General features: G+C 43.6%; 1 protein-coding gene across 5 annotated transcripts in view; it reads left to right on the top strand.

Moving 5' to 3' along the window:
• The window catches only part of ACOT11 (acyl-CoA thioesterase 11), a 506,836-nt gene that overhangs the window by 67,199 nt on the left and 412,795 nt on the right, over positions 1–26,842 (top strand). For 4 of the 5 annotated variants that reach the window (XM_044085489.1, XM_044085490.1, XM_044085491.1 and 1 more), the window contains one exon: positions 10,512–10,581. The exons of the other annotated variant lie outside the window; for it this stretch is intronic. In XM_044085489.1, the coding sequence (XP_043941424.1) occupies positions 10,512–10,581 (70 nt within the window). The remainder of the gene's footprint in view (positions 1–10,511; positions 10,582–26,842) is intronic. 5 annotated transcript variants of the gene reach the window in all.

Here is a 26,842-nt window from a genome sequence, read left to right on the forward strand (position 1 = left end):
TAATGGGTTACTCTCTTACCAGAAACCACATTTGGCGCTTGGCTGTGGAAGAAGTGGCAGCACAGTTCTTTCACACCTCAACACTACCAGGTGCCTACATCTGGCTTCTAATATGACTTTTAAATACAATTCCAGCTTTAGTAAAGGGCCATAAGAAATTACATAGCAAGTTATTTAACTGATAATATAACCCTTAAGTAAAGGACATGTTTGTTGTTGTTGTCTTTTGGCTTTTCATGGTTAGGGGTCGCCACAGCGGAACTCCGGTCCGCTAATGATGGGCAGTAGATTTTCACGAATGCCGAGGTGCCAGCTCGACGTTCAACCTTCAGCGAAGGCATGCCCATTTACGCATGTCTTTCGAACGCCCACCCAACCGCGGGGAAGACATGCAGACTCCACACACAAGGCACTCCCCGCACTCCAACTGAGAATCAAACGGGAGAACCTCTTGCTGTGAGGCAACAACGCTACCGCTGCACCACCGCAGAAGTACAAGTAAAGGACATGTTTGTATAGTACATAATTTAAGTAATAACATTTTTGCTTTCTATAATTATAAAATATATTGACCAGATAATAATTGTTTCTTTCAAATGTTTAAGAATGTAGACATGATTTTATTTTATTGATTTTAAACAAGAGAAAGTAACAATACCAAGATACCTTACGTTTTTTACATTTCAAATTGTACTTGAAGTCATTTGTTGATGTATTGCTTAATAAAGTTTTGATATTGGATTAAGTAGTATTAATAGATTCATTAATGTTGGTTATATTCAATAAAATACCATCAGCAAAAAAAATTGAAGATTTTTTTGATTCTTAATTACTGGTTGAATACCTCTGTATCAAGTTATTATTTCTAATTGCATTTGCAAGAGGCTGTGCTGCCAGAGCCAGTAATAAGAGAAATAAAATGCAGCGTAGTTTCACACCTTTAACATTTTTATTGATGAGCAAACATACAAGCTAATTTCTGATTTCTTTTAATTATAAGATGAGCTTTTTCCGTAGTCTGTGAGGGAGTTGGGAGGGAGTTGTGTACAGTGTATCTGTCATTTTTTTCCGGTTGCGCTGCTTGTTATTAGTATTAGCATCCTGTTCCCCGAGCTGCAAGAAATGTTGAAGACTAATGCTACGTAGCTGACTGCTAGGTGCTGAAGCAGAACCATAATGAAGTCTACCTGTACTATGCTGGACCTTCAAATGGCAATTAATTTCCCACTACTGACCACCACACAAATCAGGCTTTCTTTCTTGCCGATTCCACTGCTGACACAGAAAAGAGTCATGGCCAGACAAGAAAGAATACTGCTATAAGGAATATCTAAAGCATTACCATTGTAAGGACCTTTGACATATGGCAAGTAGGTCTGAATAAAGTGATTGGGGGAGGGGTCCAAGCCTCATTGAGGTTTGATTTTATTTATTTATTTACACATTTGTTTTTGTTTACTGGGAATGTCCATCTGCAAACTGAAATGACCATTTTCAGTAGAGATCTGGTAGAAAAGCTCCAAAACGAAAACAGAAATACATTTTGACAATTTAAAAGAAAAACTGTCAACAAACTTGCCTACTCTTATTTGAACTTTACTTTGCTTTCATTTTTTGTTAGAGCTGTAGCTAGGTCAGTTGACACCCTGGGCAGTTTCTAGACTGATGCAGTCCTCAAACCCGCCCTTAAAAAGTCTTTTTTACAAGCTGATGACCCGAGGAAATAGTTATCAGAGAAACAGAACTGTCACAAAGAACTTTACTTTCTCCTTGCTTTAGTTTCTAAGAAAAGCATTCATTTAAACAGTAGTGATATTTGCTGTTGCTACTTTAAGAAATGCTGGTTTTGCACTTGTCTCCAATTGGCAACTCTTCTGAGGTGCCCTTTGCACCCATTAACAGCTTGTGGCTGGGGCATCCACCCTTTTGTGCCACCTTAGCTGCAGTACTATTTCCTATTATGTCATGAGGCCATTGTTTGTTTTTTGTTAATCCTTTTAATTGCTGACCCATGGAAGTTTCAGCAGAAAGGCTCGTCTTCCTGACCCATGTTTTGTGAACAAATCTTGAATTAAAGTTAATTTATCATTTTCCTCCAACCTACTCCTTCTTCCTTAAGAATGTCACTAATATTGCTATAGGGCTGACAGTTTTCTTCTGTATGATAAATGTGGAATTTGTAACCACTGTAGAGTTTTATCCTCAGACATTTGTTCCATTATTTGCAGCTTTGCTAACTGGGTAATGTAGAGGACTTTCACCATGTAAAAGTCCTATTTGGGCTGACTGTGGCTGTTGTATTTCTATCAGTAATGGATTTTGTAATTTGCACTGTGGAAGATGATTGAACAGCTGATAGCCTGAGACTGTGCTAGCCAGGCTGGATGCATTGCCTCTGTCACAAATATGGGTGTTGACAGTAGTCCTCTCATATCTATCCATATAGCACCCCCCCCCCCATGTCTGGAGTGTCATTCATTCTTTATTTCTTGGTTCTTTGTTGAAAACAATTGCTGGCTTTACTCCATAGTCTGTAAAAGTAAAGTTTTCCTCTTGTCATTTGTGTCTGCCTCATTAGAGATGTTGGGAGCTTAATCAGAGACTTAACTGAAATAATTCATATCACAGAGTTCCTAGAGCATCTTTGAGAGAGATCTGGTGCATCCACTCTTTGAAGTTTAAGATGATTGTGCTGTATAGGTTGAAGAAGGCCATTTTCACGAATAATCGCTTCTGATATTCAGTTGGATGAACAGTTTATAATGTAGCTTTTGAACAGATAAGATAGGACTAGACCATACTCCTTGTACAAGTAAGCATTTTAGGTTGTGATGGACTATGTTGGCAAGGCACATGTAAATAGAATAGCTTTGCATTGTGGGAGAAGGAAACTGTCCAGCAGGTGTAATGAGCTGAGCTACTCTGATTGCTGTAATTCAGTCAGATGATAAAAAGGATGCCTTTTATCCACTGGATTGCTCAGTTTTTCACTGGGCATATGTGCTATATACTTCTTTTCAGCAGAAAAATACATTATGACCTGTGTAGACCACTCATTTATTGCATCTTTCATTTTGCAGCAGCTGTACTTCCCCTTCCACTTTCACTTCCTTCCACAAGCCTTTTTGGATGTACCTGTGTAATTGCTGTGCATCACCCATTCAGGAAGTTAATTCCATGTCTTGACCATTCACTTAAATAAATGGTTCATGTCCAGATTAAAGCTTTTTCCAGTCCAGTCATAACCTTTCTCCTTTTCTCCCTCTCCCCCTTCGTCGTTGTCTAAGTAATGGTCTCTGTACCCCATCATATTCTGTCTTTCCCTTGCGGTCTCCATGGAGTACATCCAAAACTTTTGAGCTTTTTAGTATAGACTGTTCTCTCCAATCCATTAATTATCCTGGTGACCTTCATCCATGCTCTCTCTTCTTTAGCATAACCTATTACATAGTATTTCCTGATTATGTTTCTACTGGAAAAAACACATGGAGAAGGTGGTGGATGGGGTCTGAGCATGCTTGTTTACATATGTGGGATCTCCCGCTTCCCTGCTTCTTCATATTTTAGTAGAGCTCTGAATAGTAAGATGAAGTTCTACATGATCATTTCCTGATGACCCAGGAAAGCTTCTTTCTCCATCTTGTTTTTATTTGCCGTAAAAAGCTCTGATTGGTTTACATCCTTCTTCCTTCCTTCTCCTTTGGAGGATCTGTGTTGTATATTTGTTAACCTTGATCCTCTCTCCCAGTCACTTGACTTGGACTTTTTAGATTTTGACTCTGAGGGCATTCTTCTTGTATCACTTTGTAGAATGGAAATTTTTTTTTCCATATATATGGACCAGGGAACATTGTCTACATCCTTTTTCTAAGCATTAGTTTAACTAGTCCAGGTAGTGGTATATCAGACACCTTTCAAATTTGGACCAGAGTTACTACATTGTGAAAGTACATGCTTCAGCCTTATCTGCACTTTAGAACTAGATACAGTGGAAATCCGTGTAGCCCAGTATAGGCCGGACATGCAGTTTGGGGGTGAATCTTCATTCTGAGAATCCTGAGCACCTTCTTTGTAACTTAGGCTGTGTGACATGAAGCTTATGTTTCAGGTTTTAAAGAAGTTAGCACTAAAACTTTGTTCTCAAAAGCTTCCTTTCTGGAAGCTATTAATTGTAGCAAGAAAGATTCCCCATCTCTTTCCCACTGCAATTGACCCTATTTAGTTTTCCAGTGAGACCAGTAATATCTGAGTTAGGCATTTCACATCTAAACATTTACATGTTAGGTAGTCCGATCTCACCTTCATTTTTACATATGGTTTCGGAGCTGATCCTCGGCTCCGACTTGGCCGATTTACAAGCTGGAAGACTTCTGGTTGGCTCGTGGCTAAGCAGGTATCCCATGGTGCATCAGTACAATCCCCAGATCTCGTTTGCCACGTCGATGAGTTCGGTTGTGCTTCTCTTGGCTCTGGCTAAGTTTTTCAAAATTCTTTATATTCTATCGTATTTAATGCTTTATTAGAACCTTTATTGTATGTTTAGTGTTGCTAATATATTAGGTAGTTGTATTGCTTGCCCTTTTTGTGTGCTACTTAGTTTTCTAGTTGTTATTGGTATCCTGTGTGCCAGTTAGTTTTAGGTGCCATTGTGCATTTCTTGATTATTGGGTAGAGTTTTTGGCGGCTTTCTGCTCTTAGTCAACAGGGGCTCCTTTGTCTTGTCTGTTGTTATTCTGACCTTTTTGGTCACCGTTAGCAGTTGGTTTCTGCTATTTTGACATTGTTTTTGGCGAGGATCCGCTTGTGAATTTGTTAGGATTGCAAGTATATACTATCTGTTTTTTCTTAGGAATATAGAAATTTATTGCGTCATTTATGGTTTCTCTTGTGTGCATGGGCTTTCCTTTCTGGTCTGTTTAAGTTAGAAGACCTTGTTTCACTACACCAGGCTAGGCCCGTTTAAGTTAGAGGACCTAGTCCTCGTGTAACTCTCTGGGTGTGTGTAATATGTCTAAGGAAAGTAAGGAGCATAAACCCTCGGTGTTCAAAAAGTGCATGAAATGCTCCCAAAAGTTGTCCTTAATGGATGGCCACAGTAGCTGTGTCTACTGCCTAGGGGCCATTCACTTAAAGGAGTCATGTTTGTTCTGCCATGCTTTCTCTCCTAGAGTGTTACAGGAGAGGAAGAACAAACTCATACTCAAGGGTCTATTGAAACCATGCTTTGAGGAAGCACTATCCAGTTCTTCGGCTTCCTCCAAGTCTGGGAAATCAAAATCCTCAAAAAAGGCCTTCTCCAGAAGCGGCTGGTGTTTTGGAGCCACCTCCTAAACAGTCAAAACAATCCAAATCTGCCTCCTCGACTCCTCAGCCTTCGGAGCTGAAGGAGACCATCATGGTGGTGTCAGAGTCAGTTACAGGTGTTTCGGAACCGATCTCTGAACCTATTGATACAGCAGCTGACTCTGCTACTCTGAGCCAGTCTGTAAGCTCCCTACCGGTTTCCGTAACAATTAAGTCTCCAGTGCCCCACAGGTCAAGATCCCCAACTATGTCTTCCAGAAGCCTTTCAGAAGAAGATGTGGAGAGGGTAGTGCTGAGACTCCTGAAGTCGTCTGCCTTACCAAAATTATTGTTGGTTCCAACCCAGTCGGCTCCGGAGCCACTTGGCCCAGCTTTGCTCTTGTCTGCTATTCCTCCTCCGAGCCATACTGGCCTTTCAGAGCCGGAGTGCTTGGTGCCAACGGAGGAAATGCCATCTCCAACTCACCTTGTTGCTGCCTTGGAGCAGGGTTCGGCTCCGACACGGTCAGTGCCGTCCGTCTTGTCCAGGGGCCGAAGCTCCCCTGTCAGCACCGACAGGGAGGCTTGGAATCTATCTTCTTCGGTTCCGAGCCTTCCTATCAGTGCTTCGGCCAGGGTGAGCTTGGACCCTGCATCTATCTCGGAGCCAACAGCTCTTCGGAGCGGGGGAGGTCTTCGGATCTGGAGAGGTCAGTGTTTGAGATGATGAGGAGCATGCTGTCTCATTCTCCAGTCCCTACCAGTGGCACCAGCACGCTTCCCTCTAGAGCACCCACTTCAGTGTCAGCCCCTATTCTCTCTGGAGACAGCAGAGACCCGCACCCTCAGGAGCCATCGGCTGGTGGCCCCCACTCTTCCGAGTCTTGCCCGGAATATCCTTCCAAGGAGCTTCCCCGGAAGGGGTTATGTAAGAGGAAACATATTGACTCCCAGGATGAGTCTTTGACATCGGACACTTACCTCGAGAAGTCGGAAGGGTACCCCAAGTCGTCCTCTAATGTCTCCTTTGTGGACATTTTAGAGATCCTTAGGCAGAGGTGCGACTGGCCCAGTGTTAACCCTTCTGATGAGGAGTCTGTGTACCTGAAGGCTTTTGGGTCTCAACTTTCTGCCTCTTGGGTGTCTCCACCTTTTGACGAACTGATGGATCTAGTTAGTCAAAAGGTGTGGGATACTCCTGACACCGTGGAGCCAGTCCCCAGGAGACCAAATAAGTTCTTGTCTGCCCCTGCTGGTAAAGAGTTCTTGTCCAAGGGCGTTCCCGTAGATGCCATGGTGGTGGCGGCAGCCATAAAGGAGGAGTTAGCGGAGGCTTCTTCATCTGTTCATCTGCCAAACAAGGAGTCTCAACAGATGGACAGATTTGATAAGTGTATTTTTAGTTCAGCAGCCTTTACCCTTCGATCGCTGAACTATCTCACGCACTTCATGAGGTTGCAGAGGGATCTCCTCAAGGAGTTAGGAGATTCCATACAGGTGCGTGTACTGAGGGAGTTCCTGACAAGATTTCTACTCAGTTGTCCACCTTTAAATTCTGTGGTTAACTCCTCCATGTGACTTATCTCTTATGCTGCGGATGGAGCGAGTAGAGCAGTGGGTTCCTAAGTTGCCTTGAAGCTCCACTCCTGGATGCACTTATGTAATTTTGCGGAACCGTTCAAGTCTACTTTCACCAACGCCCCATTTGATGGTTCCTCATTGTTTGTTTCCAAGGTGAAGGATACACTCACTCGGTGTGAGCAAGAAGGAAAGACGCTTTCTGCCGTGGGAGTGTGTTTTACTGTCCCTTCCAGACCATACCCCAAGGGTCAAAGGGGTGGTAAAGTGTGGTTCAAGAAATCCCAGAGGGTCTTTCCTGACACACAGGGTGAATCCTCCTGCAGAGGCAGGGGAGGAGGAAATGGCAGACGTCACCCTAGAGGCAGGGGCGGTCCGCAATACCAACAAGGCCATGATTCCTTTCGAGGACGACCTTATCAGCGCTCCTTATGTGGAGCCCAACTGTGCTTCTCTGGGGCTGGTCGAGGGTCGCATTTCTTTGTACCAAGAAGCCTGGTTAAATATCACCCAAGACAAGTGGGTACAAAGAGTTGTTACCAGAGGCTATATCATACCCTTTTCCCTATCACCGTTTGTTCGCAAAAGGATCCCAGATGTTCCACCCAATCACAGGGATCAGGCAACTGTGGAGATCAGCAAGCTGCTCTTAAAAAAGAGTCATGCAGCCCGTCCCAGCAGACCAGATAGGATCCGGAACTTAATCCAGGTTTTTTTTAGTTCCAAAACGAACCGGGGATTGGAGGCCAATATTGGACCTCAGCAGATTGAACGAATCAGTGAAGAAGGACAAGTTTCGGATGGTAACACTGCAGTCCATACTCCCGTTGTTAGGGAAAGACTTTTGGGTGTGCTGTCTGGATCTTCAGGACTCCTACTACCACATAAAAATGGAAAAGGGCGATTTCTTCCCAGCACTTTCTGGTTGCAACTCACATTCCAGGGACGACCAACGTGATAGCCGACCTGCTTAGACGGGCAATCCTAATGCCTCACGTGTGGTCTCTGAAACAGGAAACCGTGGATCAGATTTTCCGGAAATGGGGACAGCCTTGCTGTGACCTTTTTGCCGGCCTAGTCAATACCAAATGCAGCAGCTATTTTTCTCTCATTTCCCCCTCCGAGGGAGTCTCCCAGAGATGCTCTGGCTCACGATTGGCCCATGGGACTTCTGTATGCCTTTCCTCCAATCCCTCTCATTTCCAAAGTGATTCAGAAAGCCAGTCGGCTGGGAAGCAAGTTGATCCTCATTGCTCCTTACTGGCCTCCTCAGGTCTGGTTCCCCTTCCTCGAGCCTCTCCTCCTGGACGATTCTTGGATTCTGGACCCAGCTCCAGATCTATTGACTCGCATGTCTGGTGCTACACCCCTCAATCCTGGCTGCTCCAGTTCCATCCATAGTCGGGCTTCATGATGTATCATCTTCAGTGTCACATATTCTTATGTCATCCCAGAAACCTTCAACTAGGAGGCTGTATGGCAGTAAATGGAAAAGATTTTCTATTTGGGCACAGAGAATGAATATAGATCCATACACTGCTTCTATCCCTGTGATTCTGGATTTTCTTTCTGAGCTTTTTCAGCAAGGATCTGCCACTGCCACTATCAGTCCAATTGGCGGCAATTTCTAATTTTCACTTAGGTTTTCCAGATGCCAATTTAATGTCTCATAAGCTATGCAAGACCTTTTTGAAAGGGGCCACTCTATTGAGACCACATGTGCAAGAACCAGTGGCTTCTTGGGATTTAAATTTTGTGTTGTCCAAATTGACTTCTCCCCCCCTTTGAACCTTCCCACTCATCTTCTCTAAATTTTTTGTTTTGGAAGACCTTGTTTTTGGTAGCTATCACATCAGCTAGACGGGTATCGGAGCTACAGGCCTTGTCTACTAAGCCACCGTATTTGATTTTTCACAAAGACAGGGTGTCATTAAGTACTAATCCCTCCCTTGTCCCCAAAGTTTGTTCTAATGCTACCTTAAACCAATCACTAGAACTCCCATTTTTCTTCCCTAATCACTGTAATGCAGCTGAGTACCGTTTTCATCAGCTAGACGTTCATAGACAACTACGTTTTTATCTTCAGCAGACTAAGGCTTTCAGGAAATCAGATCAATAATTAATTTCCTTTTCTGACTCTAGATTGGGCTTACCAGTTTCTAAAGTGACGCTATCTAATTGGATTTCCAGTTGTATAGCCTTTATCTATAGCTCGGAGGGCAAAGTTTACCCTACAGGATCAAGGCTCATTCTACCAGGTCGCTGTCTACCTCTGCAGCCTTTCAAGCCAGGGTACCACTTGATAATATTTGTGCAGCAGCTACGTGGGCTACCCCTCACACTTTTATTACACATTATAAATTGGATTTGGCATCCAGGGGTAGAGCATCCTTTGGCTCCACGGTGCTAAAGAGTATTTTCCAATGAGCCACCCAAGAATAAGGCACTAGGGACGCTGTCCCATATGTAAAAATGAAGGTGAGATTGGACTACCTAACATAAAGAAGTTATGTACTCGCCATAACGTTACATGTTAGTAGTCCATCTCACCCTTCATTTTTACCAACCCGCCCTCGTGCCCCCATCCTGGAAGATCTGGAAGTAGTAATTTGGTTGCCCTTGGTTGGAGACCCTTTTAGTATTGGATGTTTTTATGGTTATTATAGTGAGCAGCAAACAAGATCTGGGGATTGTACTGGTGCACCATGGGATACCTGCTTAGCCACGAGCCAACCAGAAGTCTTCCAGCTTGTAAATCGGCCGAGTTTCCGAATCCATATGTAAAAATGAAGGGTGAGATTGACTACCAACATGGAACGTTATGGTGAGTACATAACTTCTTTTTGCTTGATCTTGTCTGCAGTGTGTCATTCAGTAGTTTAAATCTGCTTTCCCGCAATGTTTTCTATGAATACATACTTTTATGTTCAGATTTAAAGTTGCCCTCGTCCTGTCACAGCTTGCCTTTTCTTTTCTCCCCATTCTTTTTCCTCAGCATAGTCCCCTTACATTCACAGTAGTGACCTCTACTAAGGCACTTTCACAGTACAGACTGCTTGTGAATCTGATGGTTGGGCTCAGGCTAGAGGAGTTCTGTTAAAGTAAGTTGGTACTGAAAATGGTGAGTGCATGTAATATCTGTATATCATGAGGGAAACCTGAAGCAGGTACTGTTATTACCCAACGTGTTATCCCTTTTCTTCTCATCTCCCCTGTGGAACAGTAAGTATGCACCTGTTTACAGAAAGCATTGCAAAGCTGGCAGAGCATTTATTGTAAAATAAATCCTCTTACTGAAATTTGTGTCTTATTTTTGATAAGAAAATTGCATCTGTTGCTGTAAATATTAATATTTGTATGGACCAAAGAGGAGAGCACATCTCTTAAAAATGATTTCAGGCAGATTCGCTAGTTATGACCTGCTTCAGGAGTCCCACTTGAAGATCTGTCAACAAAATGAATAGTCAGATATTGATAGCTTTCATGTGTTTATGCATCATTTATTTGTGATTTTTTATAACTAGAAGTGATCTTATGTTGAAATATCTTGGTGATCTGTGGACTTTTCTTTTGTAAGAGTGAATTATAGCCGTATTATGCATATTTATTAACTCATTTAATTGATTACTTTCCCTTTGCCTGACCAAAAGCTGAAAAGCATGCTGGGTGTTCCTGTGTTACTGCTTCAATGGATGACATCCACATTGAACATACTATAAGGTAATTTAAACTCATTTTTTAACAGTGTATTTGCAGATTTTTTTTTAATTAATCCATAAAGTAGATTTGTCAGCATTGATGTGTGTTGAAAGAATTGACAGTCTGAAAGAAAATCATATGTATGATTGAACATCAATGGGTATAGCTGAGCATCATAATGCCAAACACCACAGTGATACTAAAAGATATCATTTGATGCCTTTGTCAAAGAAAGGTCAGCCTTTTTGACCACTGATGGTCTATGTGGAGCCCCATTTAAAACTTGATGGATAAAATGCAGATGTCACATTCATTCTATGCAGCATCATACCTAGATGACATGTACATCTATTCAGGGGACTCAACTAGTGTAACAGCAGGTTGTATTAAGAGTCCAAAAGGCAGGTAGGCTTGACTGTAAATGCTAAAAAAGTAAACTAAGTTTGGTGGAAACTCAGTGCTAGGATGGTAATAAGATAGAGGTCATAAAAATTAGCCTATGTCCTCTGCAAAGAAATGGGGAATGCTTTCCTTGGACTATTTGGGTACTATATAATTTTTGTGACTAATTTTGAAACTGTTATTTGCCCTGTTGACAGATCTTGCAATAGGGAAAACTGTCAAAGTGCAGTGGTCTGTTGGAGCAGATAGAACATTTAATAAGACTAAACAGGATCCTTTGATGTCCTTTCATTTCACTGTTGAAGTATTCATTACAATAGCGATCCCCTGCCAAGAGAGGCCTGATGTCCAACCAGTATACCAAAGCCTTTAGGTTGCTTTAGGGTATGCCTTGTGTCACACGTATGCTCCCTGTGTAAAGCATATGGCATAAAGGTGATGTCCAAATGTACTATCCTCAAAAATTCTTTGCTGCCAATCCAAACGCCATCTCTTGATCATTGGTCTGAACTCCTGCTCTTTCTGCTAGTTTACCAAGTCTTTTCAGATAACTACCCTGTTGGGTTTTTTTTTTTTTTGCTCGTCTTTTTTCTTTTTGTATTGTTGTTTGTGGGGTTCTTGTCATCCAGAAAGGGTAAATGCCAGGGAAGGAGACAAATTCCCTGTAACGATTGTCACGTTATTTTGTCTCGGTGCTTTCCATGAACATACATCATGTTCTGTTTATCAGGCTTTCATTCCAAAGTGGTCAGCTTTCCTCTTTGGCCTTGTACTTGACGAACCAACATTTTAAGCCTTTAGAAAAAGACACTGTGGAAGAACTTCTCGCTCCATGGGTCAGCCATCTGTGAAGAAAGAGGCCAAGAAATCTAGGTCAAAGTCTTCTGCTGTGCTACCTGTGCTTGACGTCTCTCCTAAGTCAGGTGAAAACCCAGAGGATTGCCTGGCTCCACCACTGGATTCCTCTACCGTAACCATTTCAGAGGTTGGCATGGATCCAACCTCACACACATCCCTGGAGACCTTACAGACATCCACTTTGGACGTTCAGCAGGACCCATGGCTGATTTATTTTCAAGGGGCCTAGGGGGTGTTCCTCAGATTTTTGTTAGAGAGGAACTTCCGATTATAATTTTTGAATGCCGTCTGGGGTCTGAGGCCTCTAAATTTTACAAGACGGACGTCCCTCTGAAAAGAAAAAAAAAAGAAAAAAAACAAAGCATGTTTCTCTGGCTCCTAAGGACCCCCACAGAGTGGATGGCAGAATTTCATTCAGGGTGTCGCTTGTCTCTCTCTAACATAGATGACAAGCAGGTGGGGTAGTTCGTTTAGATGCTTTATTACATAGAAATCAGGATGGATAGCAGCATCATAAAATATAAATGAACTGATTAACAGACAGACCTTACATACATACATACATACATACATGTTTACATCTCAACAGCTTACTACAAAATGGCAGTCAGGCTGGCACTTGCTCAGTATTTATACACTTGTGCAAGCCTTTAGATAGCCTCTTAAAGGTACATGCATACACATTGATCTACATCCTCCCTCTTAAAATTATTGCTGTTAGTAAAAACAACATTGGAGTTAGACATGCATTATTATAGACATTGGAAGCAAACACAATGTTCATTTCCAAGTTGCCATGTATCTATAACATGGTCTGGAAATACAACCGGATCTGGCAACATAACAATCTGGACTGGGTTTAGCAACAGGGGCAGTCTTCAGTGAACAGTTCATATCAGGAACTTCTGGATTAATCACAGGAATGGGAATATTCTCTGGAACTTCCTCCGGAACTGGAACACTGGACACCTCACTCTGAGATGGACAGTCTTTCTCACAGGTTATGTGCTGTAGTGTAGGCGTGGACACCAGGCATCAAATGTTTCTGATTCCACCTAAACTCTGCTCCTTGTGATTCTACAATGTATGATCTCAGTTCTGGACAAATATTCTTCATGACTTCAGTCCGATCATAACCTTTGGACGTTTGCATCCCTACACCTTCTCCTTCTTGTAATGGCTTGAGTGGTTTGCTGGTCTTATCTTAGTAGGACTTCTGGGTTAAATGCTTCTTCAACGGATTGGTTTTCACTGACATGTTGTTCTTGACACATGGAACCAATAATTGACTACTGATTGGTAATGTGGTTCTGGTTTGTCTCGACAGAATTCTCTGAGCAGGTATACCAAGATGCTTATCATGAGGAATATTTCTGAGATTCAAGAGAAAACATCGCTATTGTCTTGTTGTGACTTTTCTCTAGTAGCTGTTTTTTCACTTTGAACTGCATGTTCTGCCAAACCATTTGATTGCAGATACTCTAGGCTACTTGTGACGTGAGTAAAGTCCCATTCTTCGACAAATCTTTTGAACTGTTGGCTTGTAAACTGTGCCCCATTGTCAGAAATAACTTTGTGTGGACTACCATGGACTGCAAAATGATGCTTCATTCTAGCAATGACCGTACTGGATGCTAGGTTAGGAAGTAGGGCAATCTCAAACCAATTGGTATAAGAGTCTACTAGTACCAAATAATGTTGACTATTCCACTCGAAAATGTTGGTAGCTACTGTTGACCAAGGTAGTTCAGGAATCTGATTTAGCTGAAGTGGTTCTTTCTGTTGATGTGGTTTAGTACTGTTATACTTGGAGCAAGATGAAAGTACTCTGTCAATGTCTTGTGACATAGAAGGCCAAAATACTAGTCCTCTTGCCCTTCTTTTGGTAGAGTCTGTTCCTGGAAGACCATGATGCAAGACAGTAATGTACTCTTGTTGCAAGGACTTTGGAACAATTAACTTTTGGATCTTTAATAATGATACCTTTGTCAGACAAAATCACATCTCTGTATGGAAAATAAGGTTGCACTTTAGGTAAACTACATTGCTTTGACGGCTATCCTTGATTGATAAAGTGGATGAACCTGTGTAAAACTGGATCTGTGGCTGTCTGATCTCTAAGCTCATTTAAACTTGTGGAAGAAAAATTTCTCACTTCCATGGCTTCAGAATCAAGGTTTTCATTCTCATGCTGTTCAGTGGTGTTTCTGGGCGATCTAGATAAGGTATCGGCAAGATAAAGAGGTTTGCCTTTCTTGTAGACAAGAGTGAAATTATACACATGTTGTCCTGTCTCGCCTCCATTCTTACTAGGATGGGTTCAGATCTGATCCTCTGATCAGACTCGGCCTTTATATCCAAGCTTGAGGTCTTCTACCAGCTCTTGGCTAAACCCTATCTCAGCATGCACCAGGAAACCCCTCAGATCTCGTTTGCTGCTAGACAAGATTGGGTGCTCGTTCTACTGGCTGTGGCTAAGTATACTCTTTATTATAATCTCTACTGTTAGCAATTGCTTACTTTTCACTATTTTTTTTTAACTAAAATAGCTAGTTATTATGCTAGTTATTTTTTTTTCCACTTTTTTGTGACTATTTTTCTGCTGTTGGCCATAGTCTTCCATTTAGGCCTTGTTGTCCCTCTCCCAGCTTCTAACTTAGAGTTTTTTAATAGCCCATTTAACTTAGAGGGCTCTTATTTCTCTTGTTTTTCTCTTCCAGGAACTTAGTTAAAAACAGTTTAAGTTAGAGAGCTGCCTTCTCCTTAGCCTGTTTGTTAGAGGGCTCTCTCTTTCCTTTTTAGTCGTTAGAGGGCTGTGCCCTCCTTTCATCCGCTGTAACTATTTTTTTTCCCTAGTACAGTTTTGCTCTTGTAAGTTTTTGCTGTTCTAAAAAAACTACTTCTCTAGCTAATTTCCTCTGTCACTATCCCTTTTTCAGGATGTCTTCTAAAGAATTGAAACCGTCAGGTTTCAAAAAAATGTGAAAAATATGGACAGAAAATGTCCTTAACTGACATACACACAATTTGTGCCTATTGCCTAGGAGCGGTCCATCTCCAGGAGTCTTGCTCCATTTGTCATTCTTTTAATCACAGAGCTCTCTTGGAGAGGAAAAACTGATACTGAGAGAACTGTTGAAAATCCCCTTCTCGGAAACATTACAAGAGGGCCCAGGTTCATCAAAGACTGACCAATCTCCAACTTCTAAATCAGACAAGTCTGGGAAGAGATCTTCCTCTTCTAGTGCTCTATCTGGGCCATCAAAAAAGGTTGCCAAATTTCAACACCAGATCCCAAGTCTGTCAGATCCAAAAATCTGTTTCGGTGGTGGTAGAGTTTGATTTGCAGAGCCAGTCTCCTCTACTCTAAGATCACCAATATTTCAACATTCCAAATCTCCAGCCCCCTCCACTCGGTCTTCCAGGAGCCTATCCAATGACTATGTGGATCAGGTGGTACAGAGGCTATTAAAGACACCGGCGCTGGCCAAGTTGTTATTGGATCCAACCCCGAGGGCTTCAGATCTGACCACATCTTCCCCTTCTGCTCCAATCCGACCTCGATCTTCGGAGTTGGAAGGTCCTTAGCTGATATTAGTGGAACCATCGGACCAGAGACCTATAATGGGATCGATCCGACCATTGCTCTGACATCCTCTACTCCATCGGAGCTCGAGGAGTCTAAGAGCTGACGCTGTCCAGTCAGGTCCAGGGAGGCGAGTCGGATTGGACAGTTTTCTGATCCGACCTTGCCTCTCGGGGCATTGGCTCGAGTGAGCTCCGCTCCAACTTCAGCCTCAGGCCTGTTGTCCTTGATTCCGGGGGTTCCCCTCAACTTTGTCAGATCCAGGGATATCCTCAGATCGGGGACGGGGGGCTTTTGAGGTGATGATTAGAGTACTGTCTCCACAGACAGTTCCACTGTCATCTCCAGCAGACATTCTACCCCCAAAAGCACTGGTGTCTGCCTTTATATCCTTGCATCCACAGGGACACGGGGATCCTAGGTCTCAGGAAGACCCACAAGGCACTCTCCCACTCTTCTGAAACCTCTCCAGAGTACCCCTCCAAAGAGATCCCTCAGAAGAGAATTATGCAAGAGGAAGCATTTAGACCCCCCAGAGGAGTTCATCACTTCTGATACGGACCTCGATGAAGCTGAAGGGTTCCCACAGTCTCCTCCTGATTATGTCTCCTTTGGAGACATCTTAGAAATTCTGAAACCGAGAGGTGGCTGGAAGTCTACTAATCCTTCAGCAGAGGAGTCCGTATACCTGAAGGCCATTAGATCTCACCCTTCCTCCACTTGGGTGTCTCCACCTTTCGACGAACTTATGGACCTGGTTTCTCGGAATGTGTGGGAGTCTCCAGATTTAGTGGAACCTATTCCTAGGAGGCCAAATAAGTTTATATTTTTTTATTTATTTTTATTTAACATTTGTTGACCGGGAATGTCCGACTAGGTTCCACAGAGCCTGTTTTTAGCAGAGGCCCGGGGAGAAATGCTCCAGATGCATGTCTTTGGAATGTGGGAGGAAACCGGAGTACCCGGAGGAAACCCACGCGAACACAGGGAGAACATGCAAACTCCACACAGAAGGTACCCCAGCCGAGAATCGAACCAGAGAACCTCTTGCTGTGAGGTGACAATGTTAACCACTGCACCACTGTGCCGCCCATTACATCCCTACCAGATGAAACCTTTTTAACTAAGGGTGTCCCAGTAGATGCTATGGTGGTGGCAGCAGCCACCAAGAAGGAACTCTCAGAGACATCTTCTTTTGTTCATCCACCGAACAAGGAGTCTCACACAATGGACAGATACGGAAACCGGATTTTTTCTTCAGTAACTTTTGCCCTCAGATTGCTGAATTACCATACCCATTTTACTAGATTACAGAGAGACCTCCTGAAAGACGCCTAGGATTCTGGGTGTTTCCATACTTAGATGACTGGCTCCTAACTGCCACCACCGAGCATCCACTAATAAAAGCAAGAGACACCACCTTGCAGCTCTAGTCTCGCCTAGGAATTACGATAAACTATGAGAAATCTGCATTACTGCCTTCTCAGCATGTTGTATTTATAGGAGCAGAATTGGATTCAACAAACATGGTGGCCAGACTTCTCCCAGAAAGAGTTCAAGTTCGACGTCAGATTTTAAATCTCTCGAAGAAAAGGGCTCAAGCAAGGACAGTCTTAAAAGTCGTGGGGACCATGACAGCAGCAATAACCTTGATACCCTTAGCACGTCTACATAGGAGAATTCCTCAGTGGCTTCTGTCCGCTCGGTGGTCATTGCAGGACTTGCCGATGTCCCACAGAATATTAATAACAGAAACTTGTAAAAGGGACCTTCATTGGTTACTTTACTCCACTGTGACTCTAGGTTGACCTTTTGTGCTTCCTCAATCACTGGCCACAGTGACCACAGATGCTTCTCAGATAGGGTGAGGGGGCATATCTTGGAAAGACAGTCCAAGGTACCAGGCAGGATCACGAGGCTCATTTGCACATCAGTGTCCTAGAGACGAGAGTGGTGCTTCTAGCGTTGCAAGCATTCCAGGACTGTTCAGCTGGGAACTGTTGCAATTCAACAGACAACATCAAACAAGGAGGAACCAAATCATACCCTCTTTGTCCAGAGGCCCTGAGAGTATGACAGTGGGCAACCTCCCAACGTTTTCTGATAGCAATGCACATCCTAGGGAAATCCAACATGATAGACAGACTCAGCAGAGCGATTCTGATGCCTCATGAGTGATCCCTAAAACAGGAAGTAGCGGAAAACATTTTACAAAAATGGGGCCAGCTTTGCTATGATCTTTTTACAACATTCATGAATGCCAAATGCAGCAGCTACTTTGCCCTTCTTCCCCAACAGGGGAGTCACCAAGCGATGTACTTGTTCACGATTGGCCCTTGGGTCTCCTCTAAACTTTTCCTTCCTTTCCACGAATACCCAAAGTACTTTGAAAAGCCAATTGATTGGGAAGGGATTTGATACTCATCGCTCCATACTGACCTCGTCAAATCTGGTTCGCCTTCTTGTGGCCTCATCTTTGGGAGGATCCTTTGATTCTGGACACAGTTCCCAATCTATTGACTCGCATGTCAGGAACGCTCCACCCATCCCTTCAGACCCTTAAACTGACAGCTTGGCTGCTCTGATTCCAACTATAGCCAGGTTTGGAAAAGATTCTCCTTATGAACCGCTCATAACCGCATTGACTCCTTTTCTGCCCCAGTCAGTTCCATCCTAGAATTCCTAGCAGACTTATTCAACCAGTGGGCAGCTGCGGCTGCCATTAGAGTTCAACTAGCAGCGATCTCCACCTTTCATCTAGGTGAATCTGGTCTCAAGATTATGGCTCATAGACTATGCAAAGCATTTCTTAAAGGCACTTTATTACTAAGACCATCTATCAGAGACCCCACAGCACCAGGGTATTTAAATTTCATCCTATCTTGTTTAATTTTTCCCCCTTTTAAGACAGCATCATCTTGCGAACTCAAGGTTTTGACATGGAAAACTATTCTCTTGATAGCAGTTACTTCTGCTAGAAGGGTGTCGGAGCTACAAGCCATGTCAATAAAGCCCTCCCGTTCTCTTTTCCATAGAGACAGGGTGTCCTTATGAACAAACCCTTCCTTTTTGCCAAAAGTATGTTCAGATTCAAATTTGAACCAATCTATAGAGCTGCCAGTCTTTTACCCAAATTACAGGAATAAGGCAGAATACAGGTTACAACAACTAGATGTGCATAGACAGTTATGTTTCTACTTAAACAGGACTAAGCTCTTCAGGAAATCTGACCAGCTGTTTATCTCTTCTTCAGATACAAGGAAAGGTACTTCAGCATCTAAGGTGACACTGTCATAATGGCTTTCAGACTGCATAACTTTCATCAATAAGTCACAAAACATAGATCTTCCCAAAAGAATTAAAGCCCACTCTACAAGAGCCATTGCAACCTCTTCCACCTTTTTGGCTAAACTACCAATTGATACCATTTGTGGTGCGGCAACTTGGGCAAGACCACATACCTTTATCACTCATTACAAAATCGATTTGGCCTCCAGGAACAGGGCCTCTTTTGGTTACACGATTCTGAAGAATATTCTCCCTTGAGCCACCAAAGAAAGACTGTGCTAGGGACGCTGTCCCATCCTAGTAAGAATGAAGGTGTGAGATAGGACAACAACACATAAAGAAGTTATGTACTCACCATAATGTTCCATGTGTGTTGTCCATCTTCGCCTTCATTCTTACATCCTGCCTTCCATTCCCCCAGCCATTTTTACTCCTGGAAGACCGAGTTGGTACAATTGGATACCATTGTTCTGTGGCCTTCTTCATTGCTGTGCGAGTTATTCAGTTGTGATTATTTTTCATATTACTATGCAACTGCAAACAAGATCTGAGGGGGTTTCATGGTGTATGCAGGGATAGGGTTTAGCCACAAGCTGGTAGAAGACCTCGAGTTTGGATATAAAGGCCAAGTCAGATCCGAGGATCAAATCCAAACCCATCCTAGTAAGAATGAAGGCGAAGCTGTTCAACACACATGAAACGTCATGGTGAGTACATAATTTCTGTTTTCTTTGCAATCTGAATATCATACGTTGCAATCTGGCTGGAGCTGTATGCATAGGCTTTCTCAAGGTAATGACTAGAGGTTGGCGGCCTGTTTCGATCTGGATATATATACATATATTTTTACATCTCAACAGCTTACTACAAAATGGCAGTCAGGCTCACACATGCTTAGTATTTATGCACTTGTGCAAGCCCTTAGATAGTTTCTTAACGGTACATGCATACACATTGATCTACACAGGGGTTGTTTAATGCCCTGATGGCTTTGAAACCTCATAGAGTTTCTGCTCCTGCTCTCCCTTGGTACTCTACTCCCCTCAAAAGACCCAGGGAAAGGATTCCTCTGAAGACGAGGTGGAGTCAGATGAGGAATCTCTTGCTTATTCATCTCAGATTCCCTCTCCTTTGGACTATGCGTCTGAGGAAGAAGTGTCCACAAGTTCTGACACTCCTTCCTAGGAAATTTCTTTTAGGGGCACAATCTCCAGAATGATGTAGTTCTTTAAATGGTATTGTACCCAGGTTTTTGAGGTTCAAAAGAGGTATTATGAGCTTCTGCAAATGGACTCTCCTAGATCTTCTGCTGTTCCTGCTGATGTTCTTCATTTCTCACTGTTGCAGTCATCACCATTGGGTTATCTATGCTGTGGTAGTCCTCAGTCGGTCCGAATTCCAGAGTCAAGGTTTTGTGCATCGGCTGTTGCTTGCTGGGTGAAGTCAGGTTGTCTGAGCTATAAAAGAGAGCAGGCAACGCCATTACCTCAGTCTTTCTTGCTGTGGACCCCGTAGCAGAAGCAATTCGCAACAGTGCCGGTCGGCTGTTTCCAGATTTTGAACTTCAGCTGAAAACATCTAAAGCCAAGTACCCCGTTGAGGATCCTTCCTTTTTCTTGCAGTAACTGATGTCCGAAAAAGTCAATAACTGTCTCGCCTGTGGAAAGCAAATACCACACTGAGACTTCCATTCTTACTGCATCACTTGTTTAGGCCCAGATCACGATGTACCCCGCTGTCATTTCTGTGCCCTCTTTAATGCTAGAACTAGTCATCATAGAGCTCTTTTTGTAGCCAGTTATTTTAGTCTTCCATCTCTGATTACCGATATGGCATCCGTCAGTCAGCAAATTGCAGATCTTCTGAAAAACGTAAAGATAAGGACAGAGACAGACCGCCTAAGGCCAAGCCTTCCGATGGATGTCAGTTCTTCAGAATTCAGTGAGGGCGCTTTCGCAGCCCCGATGCCTAGTTTCTTCGCAGGCTTCTACTGAGACCCTTTCGGAGTCCTGTATGCCGCAGATGTCTCCATTGTCTAACGAGCCTTCGGCTGTCTCGCCCTTGGTTGGGTCCGGAGCCGCTAAGCAGGCACCGACGTCTGAGGATATCGCTTGCACTTTAGATTTCACTTCAAGGCCTTCACCCTCTCTTCCGACTAACTGCACTGAGGGGGGATACCTTTCAGGCCAGACTTAGACCCACTCCAAAGAAAACAGCAAAAAGACTCCATTGCAGTACTCCTCCCCTTCCTCAAACTAGAATGCTTACAATGGTGGAGGATCTCATCACGTTCATCCGGGGTAATCAGGCCACTCCAGGCATCCATTTGAATTTAGACTCAGAAAGATATGACTCCTCTGTTTTTGAAGAGGAAAATCCTCTTACTACCTATGAAGACTCAGATGCAGAAGAATCCATTCCTTCTGCATCACCTCCGGAGGACTTTTCCTTTGGGGAGACTGTCTACACCCTCGGGGAACATTTCCAGTGGGAATCAACAGATTTTCCTCAATCCAAGAAAAGACTAAGAGAGTTTCTAGACCTACCCGTCGTTTAGGCCTTTGGCCATCCCACCCATCTTGGAGGTGGTAGATGATGATTACCAAGAATTCAGCCTTACCCCTGACATCCTTCCACCTGCCCCCAGAAAACCTGACATGTATTGCAGAGTACGTGACTCAAATAAATTCCTCTACAGAAATCCTATAGCAGATCCAGAGGTGATAACTCAGGGACCAAAGGGAGTTAAGGCTACCTCTGCAAAGAATCCTACTCTCTCCGACAAATAATCCAGGGCCCTGGACAGATGGGGTAAAAAAGTATATACCTCTGCAACATTAACTGTAAGGGCTCTCAACTGTCAGTTCCATATGTTAAAATATCAACAGCACACTTTGGAACTTTTGAAACAGAAAATTTCTGCTTTACCAGATTTTTCCAATAGTAGAGATAGCAGAATTACTGCACTCTTCATCTCAGGTGGCAAAGCTCTCCTTACACTGTGGATTTGACAGCCTAGAAGCTTCTAGCAGGGCAGCAGTGACAAGTTCTGTTATCAGAAAGCATGCATGGTTGAAGGAAAAACCTCTTCCTGATCATGTCAAAACTAAAATCATGGCTTTACCTCTTGACAAAGACCGCTTGATCGGACAGAAAACTGAAGAAGTACTTAAAAAGATCGAAGACAAAGCAACATCGATGCAGACTGTTAAAGAATTTCCTTCAAGTACAACCTCCTAGGTTCAACAGAAATTTTCACTCTAAATACTGGTCCTTTCCTGCATCAAACAGGCAGGCACAAGGCAAAACCCATAGGGACAGACCCACCAGGGCTCAAACTCAGGGCCAGCAAAGAACTAAACAGTGGCCCCCCTCTAACTCTAGAGCAGGGAGTTCAAAAACAACCTTGTATGCTAAAAACTCTCAATGACTACCTTTCCCAGCTTTGCCTGCCTCCACCACACCAGAAGCTAGGAGGAAGGCTATCTCTTTGCAGAGGAAATTGGAATTTTATAACAAAAGATCAATGGGTCTTAAAAATCATTGCTCAGGGGGTACAAATTCAATTTCCGAGAACTACCACCTCCAAGAGGGTACCCAAACCTACCTCCAAACCAGTAGGCAGAAGCACTAAAATAAGTGCAAAACCTAATAGCCCTAGGAGCAGTAGAACCCATGCCTCCAGAACAAGTTGAAAAAGGATTCTATTCCAGACTATTCCTTGTAAAGAGGGAACTTGGTGTCCCATCCTGGACCTATCCTTCATCAATACTTTCCTGGTAATCCCAAAATTCAAAATGTTTACCTTACAACAGCTTCTACCTATGCTGCCAAACAAAGCTTGGATGATCACCTTAGACCTAAAGGATGCTTACCTGCACATCCCAATAAGGGTATCATGCAGAAAATCCCTGTGCTTCAGAGCAGGATAGTTACACTTTCAAGTCTCTGCTTTGCCATTTGGCTTATCTACTGCTCCCAGGGTATTCACCAAATGTCTAGTTCCTGCCATTGCCTTTTGCAGACAAAACAATGTACAGATTTACTAGGACACCTACCATGAAAATCATATTTTGGAAGCCTTATTGGACACAGAACAGCAAATGGCTTTTCTGTCCCCAGAAAAACAAAGTTTCCTATCAAAATATTTCACTACTCTGGCCTCCCAAACCCAGCTTTCTGCCAGGAAATTCCTGAAAGCTTTAGGGTACATGGCCTCATGCATCCTCTTGGTACCTCTGGCCAGACTGCACATGAGAAAAATTCAGTGGTACCTAAAGAACCTATGGTGTCTACACACTCAACCTCTGGACACCTCCCTGCCTGTGATCCCTTGCATAAGATCCGAGTTCCTCTGGTGGGCCCAGGCCTGTGCTCCGAACGACCAAAAGGAAATCATAGCAGTGCAAACCTCTCTGGCATCCTTCAAACACTACCTCAAACCAGGGGTTCTTCTCATAAAAACAGAAAACACCACAGTCATGTGGTACATCAACAAACGGCGAGGGACTCGATCTTACCCCCTGTGCAGACTAGCCATGAACCTGCGGCTGGCAGCCTCATCCATGAGGCTACATCTTATAGCCCAATACCTACTGGGCATCAGCAACACCCTAGCAGACAACTTAAGCAGAAACCTGCTTGACCCACATGAATGGCAAATCCACAGTGACTTTTTTCTGCATATTATCTACACATCTTTGCCTCTCATTTAAATTACCAAGTACAGAAATTCTGCACCAGGAAGTACCATCACCTGGCCTGGAAGGCCAGTGCCCTGACCTTCCCTTGAAATACCCTCTTTGTGTATGCATTCCCACCTGTTCCTCTCATTCCAAAAGTATTAATCAAGCTAAGAGAGGAAAAAACAAAAGCAATACTCATTGCCCCAGATTGGCCCAGACAGCATTGGTACCCACTGCTGCGCAGCCTCTCTGTCCAGCCCCCTTGGCAGCTACCTCTGATACCTCACCTGCTATCCCGGGGGAGGGGGGACAGTGCTGTACCCAGACCTTCAGACACTCAAGCTCTCAGCATGGCTTATTCTACCATAACCAACAAGGAATCTGTGCTAAGCAAGAAAGTTCTTCCTTGACATCATCACAGAAGCCAGAAGGCTCAGCACCAGAAACAGCTCAGATTCTATCTGGACAGGAATAAATCCTTCAGAAAGTCTGATCAATTGCTGGTTAGCTTTGCTACAGGGGCAGAAGGCAGTGCCATCTCCAAGCAAACCATTTCCAAATGGATAGCACACTGCATCCATTTCTGCTACAAACAGCATGGAAAGCCTCCCCCCAAGGGGGTCAGGACACACACTACCAGAGCAGCCTCCACGTCAGCAGCTTTCCTCAGAGGAGTCCCCACCAGGGACATCCTGGAGGCTGCCTCCTGGACATCACTTTTACCAAGCATTACCACCTGCCTTTCTTCTCCAAATCCAGGGCAGGGTTTGCCTCTGCAGTCTTGCAGGGCATCCTAGTCAGCCTGACTGCCTCCACCCATTTCCTCAGCTTTGGGAATCTACCCAAATGTGATGACTGCAACAGTGAAACATGAAGAACATTGTACGGTTGTGTACACTTACCATAAATGTAGATGTCCGAGTGTATTCATTGTTACAGTCCTGGTTTCCCTCCCTCCATCTCCCTTTATTCTCTTTCCCCTTTTATTACCATTCTTCTTTGCTGATGTTCTTCGTGTTTCACTATTGCAGTCATCACATTTGGGTTATCTGCTTGCAGTAGCCCTCCGTCGGCCTGATTAACAAAGTCTTGGGTCCTGTGTCGGTTGCTGTCTCTTCTTCCGTGACGTCAGGGGTATAAAACATGCAGCCGACGCCAGGGGTATAAAACATGCAGCCGACGCCATTACATCAGTCTTTCTTGCCATGTGGTGCCTGAAGCAGAAGCAGTTTGCAAGTGCCTGTCGACCGACTCCTGAAATTTTCATTTTCGAGTTTCAGAACCAAAGTCTTCAACTAAAAGCTAAGTACCCTGTTGGGGAAACTTTTTCTTGCTCTAAACCGATGTCAGTAAAGGTAAATAATTGCATTTCTTGTGGAAAGCAAATACTTCAAAGATTTTCATTCGTACTGTATTCCTTGCCTAGGCCCTGACAATGACGTACCTCGCTGTCAGTTTTGTGCCTTATTTAAACCATGTCTTTGGTAAGCCATCCGACTACCGATATTCTGAAAAAACGCAAAGATAAAGACAGAAACAGGCCGTCTAGGTCCACAGCTGCCGATGATGCTTCTCCTAAGCCAGTCGCCAGTTCACCAGTACTCAGTGAGGCGCTTTCACAGCCCCTGATACCCGCTACTTCAGATTCGCAGGCCTCTACTGAGGCCCATTCGGAGTCCGATATGCGGTGAGATGCTTCAACTGTGGAACCTGCGGCTGTCTCTACCTTGGATGGGTCCAGAGCCGCTGTGCAGGCACCGGCTTCTGAGGGTGTTTTCAGGCCTACAGATTGGTATATTAGACCGACGCCGTCTTCAAAACTAAGGCCAAAATCTCGACCTAGGTCTAAAAAAACGATGCCTAGGCCACATGTATAGGCCCCTATGCCTAAGAAACAAATGATCAAAATGGCTGAAGATTTAATTACTCTGATCAGGGGTAGTCAACCCCCCCTTCTAAGAGGCCTAGGCAAGATATTGACTATGAATCTTCTGAACAGGAGTCTATTTCTTCTGAATAGGAATTGTCTATACCTGCTTATGAGGACTCTGATGCAGAAGATTCCATTCCTTCTGCTTCTCCCCCTGAGGATTTTTCTTTTGGGGAAACTTTTCATACCCTAAGGGAACATTTCCACTGGGAAAGTCAGTATTTTTCTGAATCTAAAAAGAGACTTGGGGATTTTCTTCTTCCTCAGCATAGGACTTTGGCTATACCTCCTGTTCTAGACATTGGTGATGATGTTTTTTCAGAATCTAGTATGGCTCCTGATTCTCTGCCTCCGGCTCCTTGTAAGCCAGACAGGTACTACAGGGTTTCTGACTCCCACAAATTTATTTTCAAAAATCCTGTTGCAGATCCTGAAACCATTTCTCAGGGTCCCAAGGGCATTAAGGCTTCTACTGCTAAAAATCCTACCCCTTCTGATGGTGATTCCAGGGCACTGGATAGATGGGGTAAGAAGGCAAAAATCCTACCCCTTCTGATGGTGATTCCAGGGCACTGGATAGATTGGGTAAGAAGGCTTACACTTCTGCAACCTTGGCAATCAGGGCTTTAAACTGTCAATTTCATATGCTTAAATATCAACAGCATATCATGGGACTACTTAAACAGAAAATGATGTTAATTTCTGACTGTGTGGAAAATAAAGATTTACAGGATCTATTGCATTCAGCTGAACAAGTTGGAAAACATACTTTGCAATGTGGTTTTAATTCTTTGGAGGCCTCTTGCAGGGCTGCTGTAAATGGGTCTGTGCTAAGAAGGCATGCTTGGCTCAAAGAGCAAACTCTGCCTGATCATATTAAAGCGAAATTGTTGGATGCTCCTTTACAACAGGACCATCTCTTTGGTAATAAGGCTGAAGAAGTTCTAAAAAAGATAGAAGATAAAGCTAAATCTATGCAAACTGTGAAAGATTTCTTACAGGTGCAACCTCCAAGATTTAGTAGGCACTGGCCTACTAAGAACTGGTCCTTTCCAGTTCCTTTGAGAGCCACTCAAGTCAAACCCAGATATTCCAAAGGCACCAGGTTTCAGTTCCAAGGGACTTTCAGAACAAAACAATGGGGTGCCTCCTCTTCCAAATCTGGAAACAACAAGACACCTCCCTATGGTAAGCAGTTGAAATTATTTCCCTTTACACTTACCAAGCACTTACTTTTTAGCTGCCCCTTTGGGGGGAAAACTGGCTCTTCATGCAAGAAACTGGCAACTTATAACCCACGACAAATGGGTTTTACATATAGTATCCCAGTATACAGATTTAATTTCCACACATTGCCAATTCCAAACAGATGGCCAGACCTGCCCCAAAATCAGTGGCAGAGGCCCAGAAACAAGTACTTTCCCTTATGAGCATGGGGGCTATTCAACCAGTACCAGAAGAGGAAAAGGGGCAAGGTTTCTATTCAAGACTTTTCCTGGTACCCAGAAAAGACAAATCATGGCATATTTACTC

This window comes from Protopterus annectens, chromosome 10.part0 (assembly GCF_019279795.1).
Source record: "Protopterus annectens isolate FY-2018-M chromosome 10.part0, PAN1.0, whole genome shotgun sequence".
NCBI classification, from domain to species: domain Eukaryota; kingdom Metazoa; phylum Chordata; order Ceratodontiformes; family Protopteridae; genus Protopterus; species Protopterus annectens.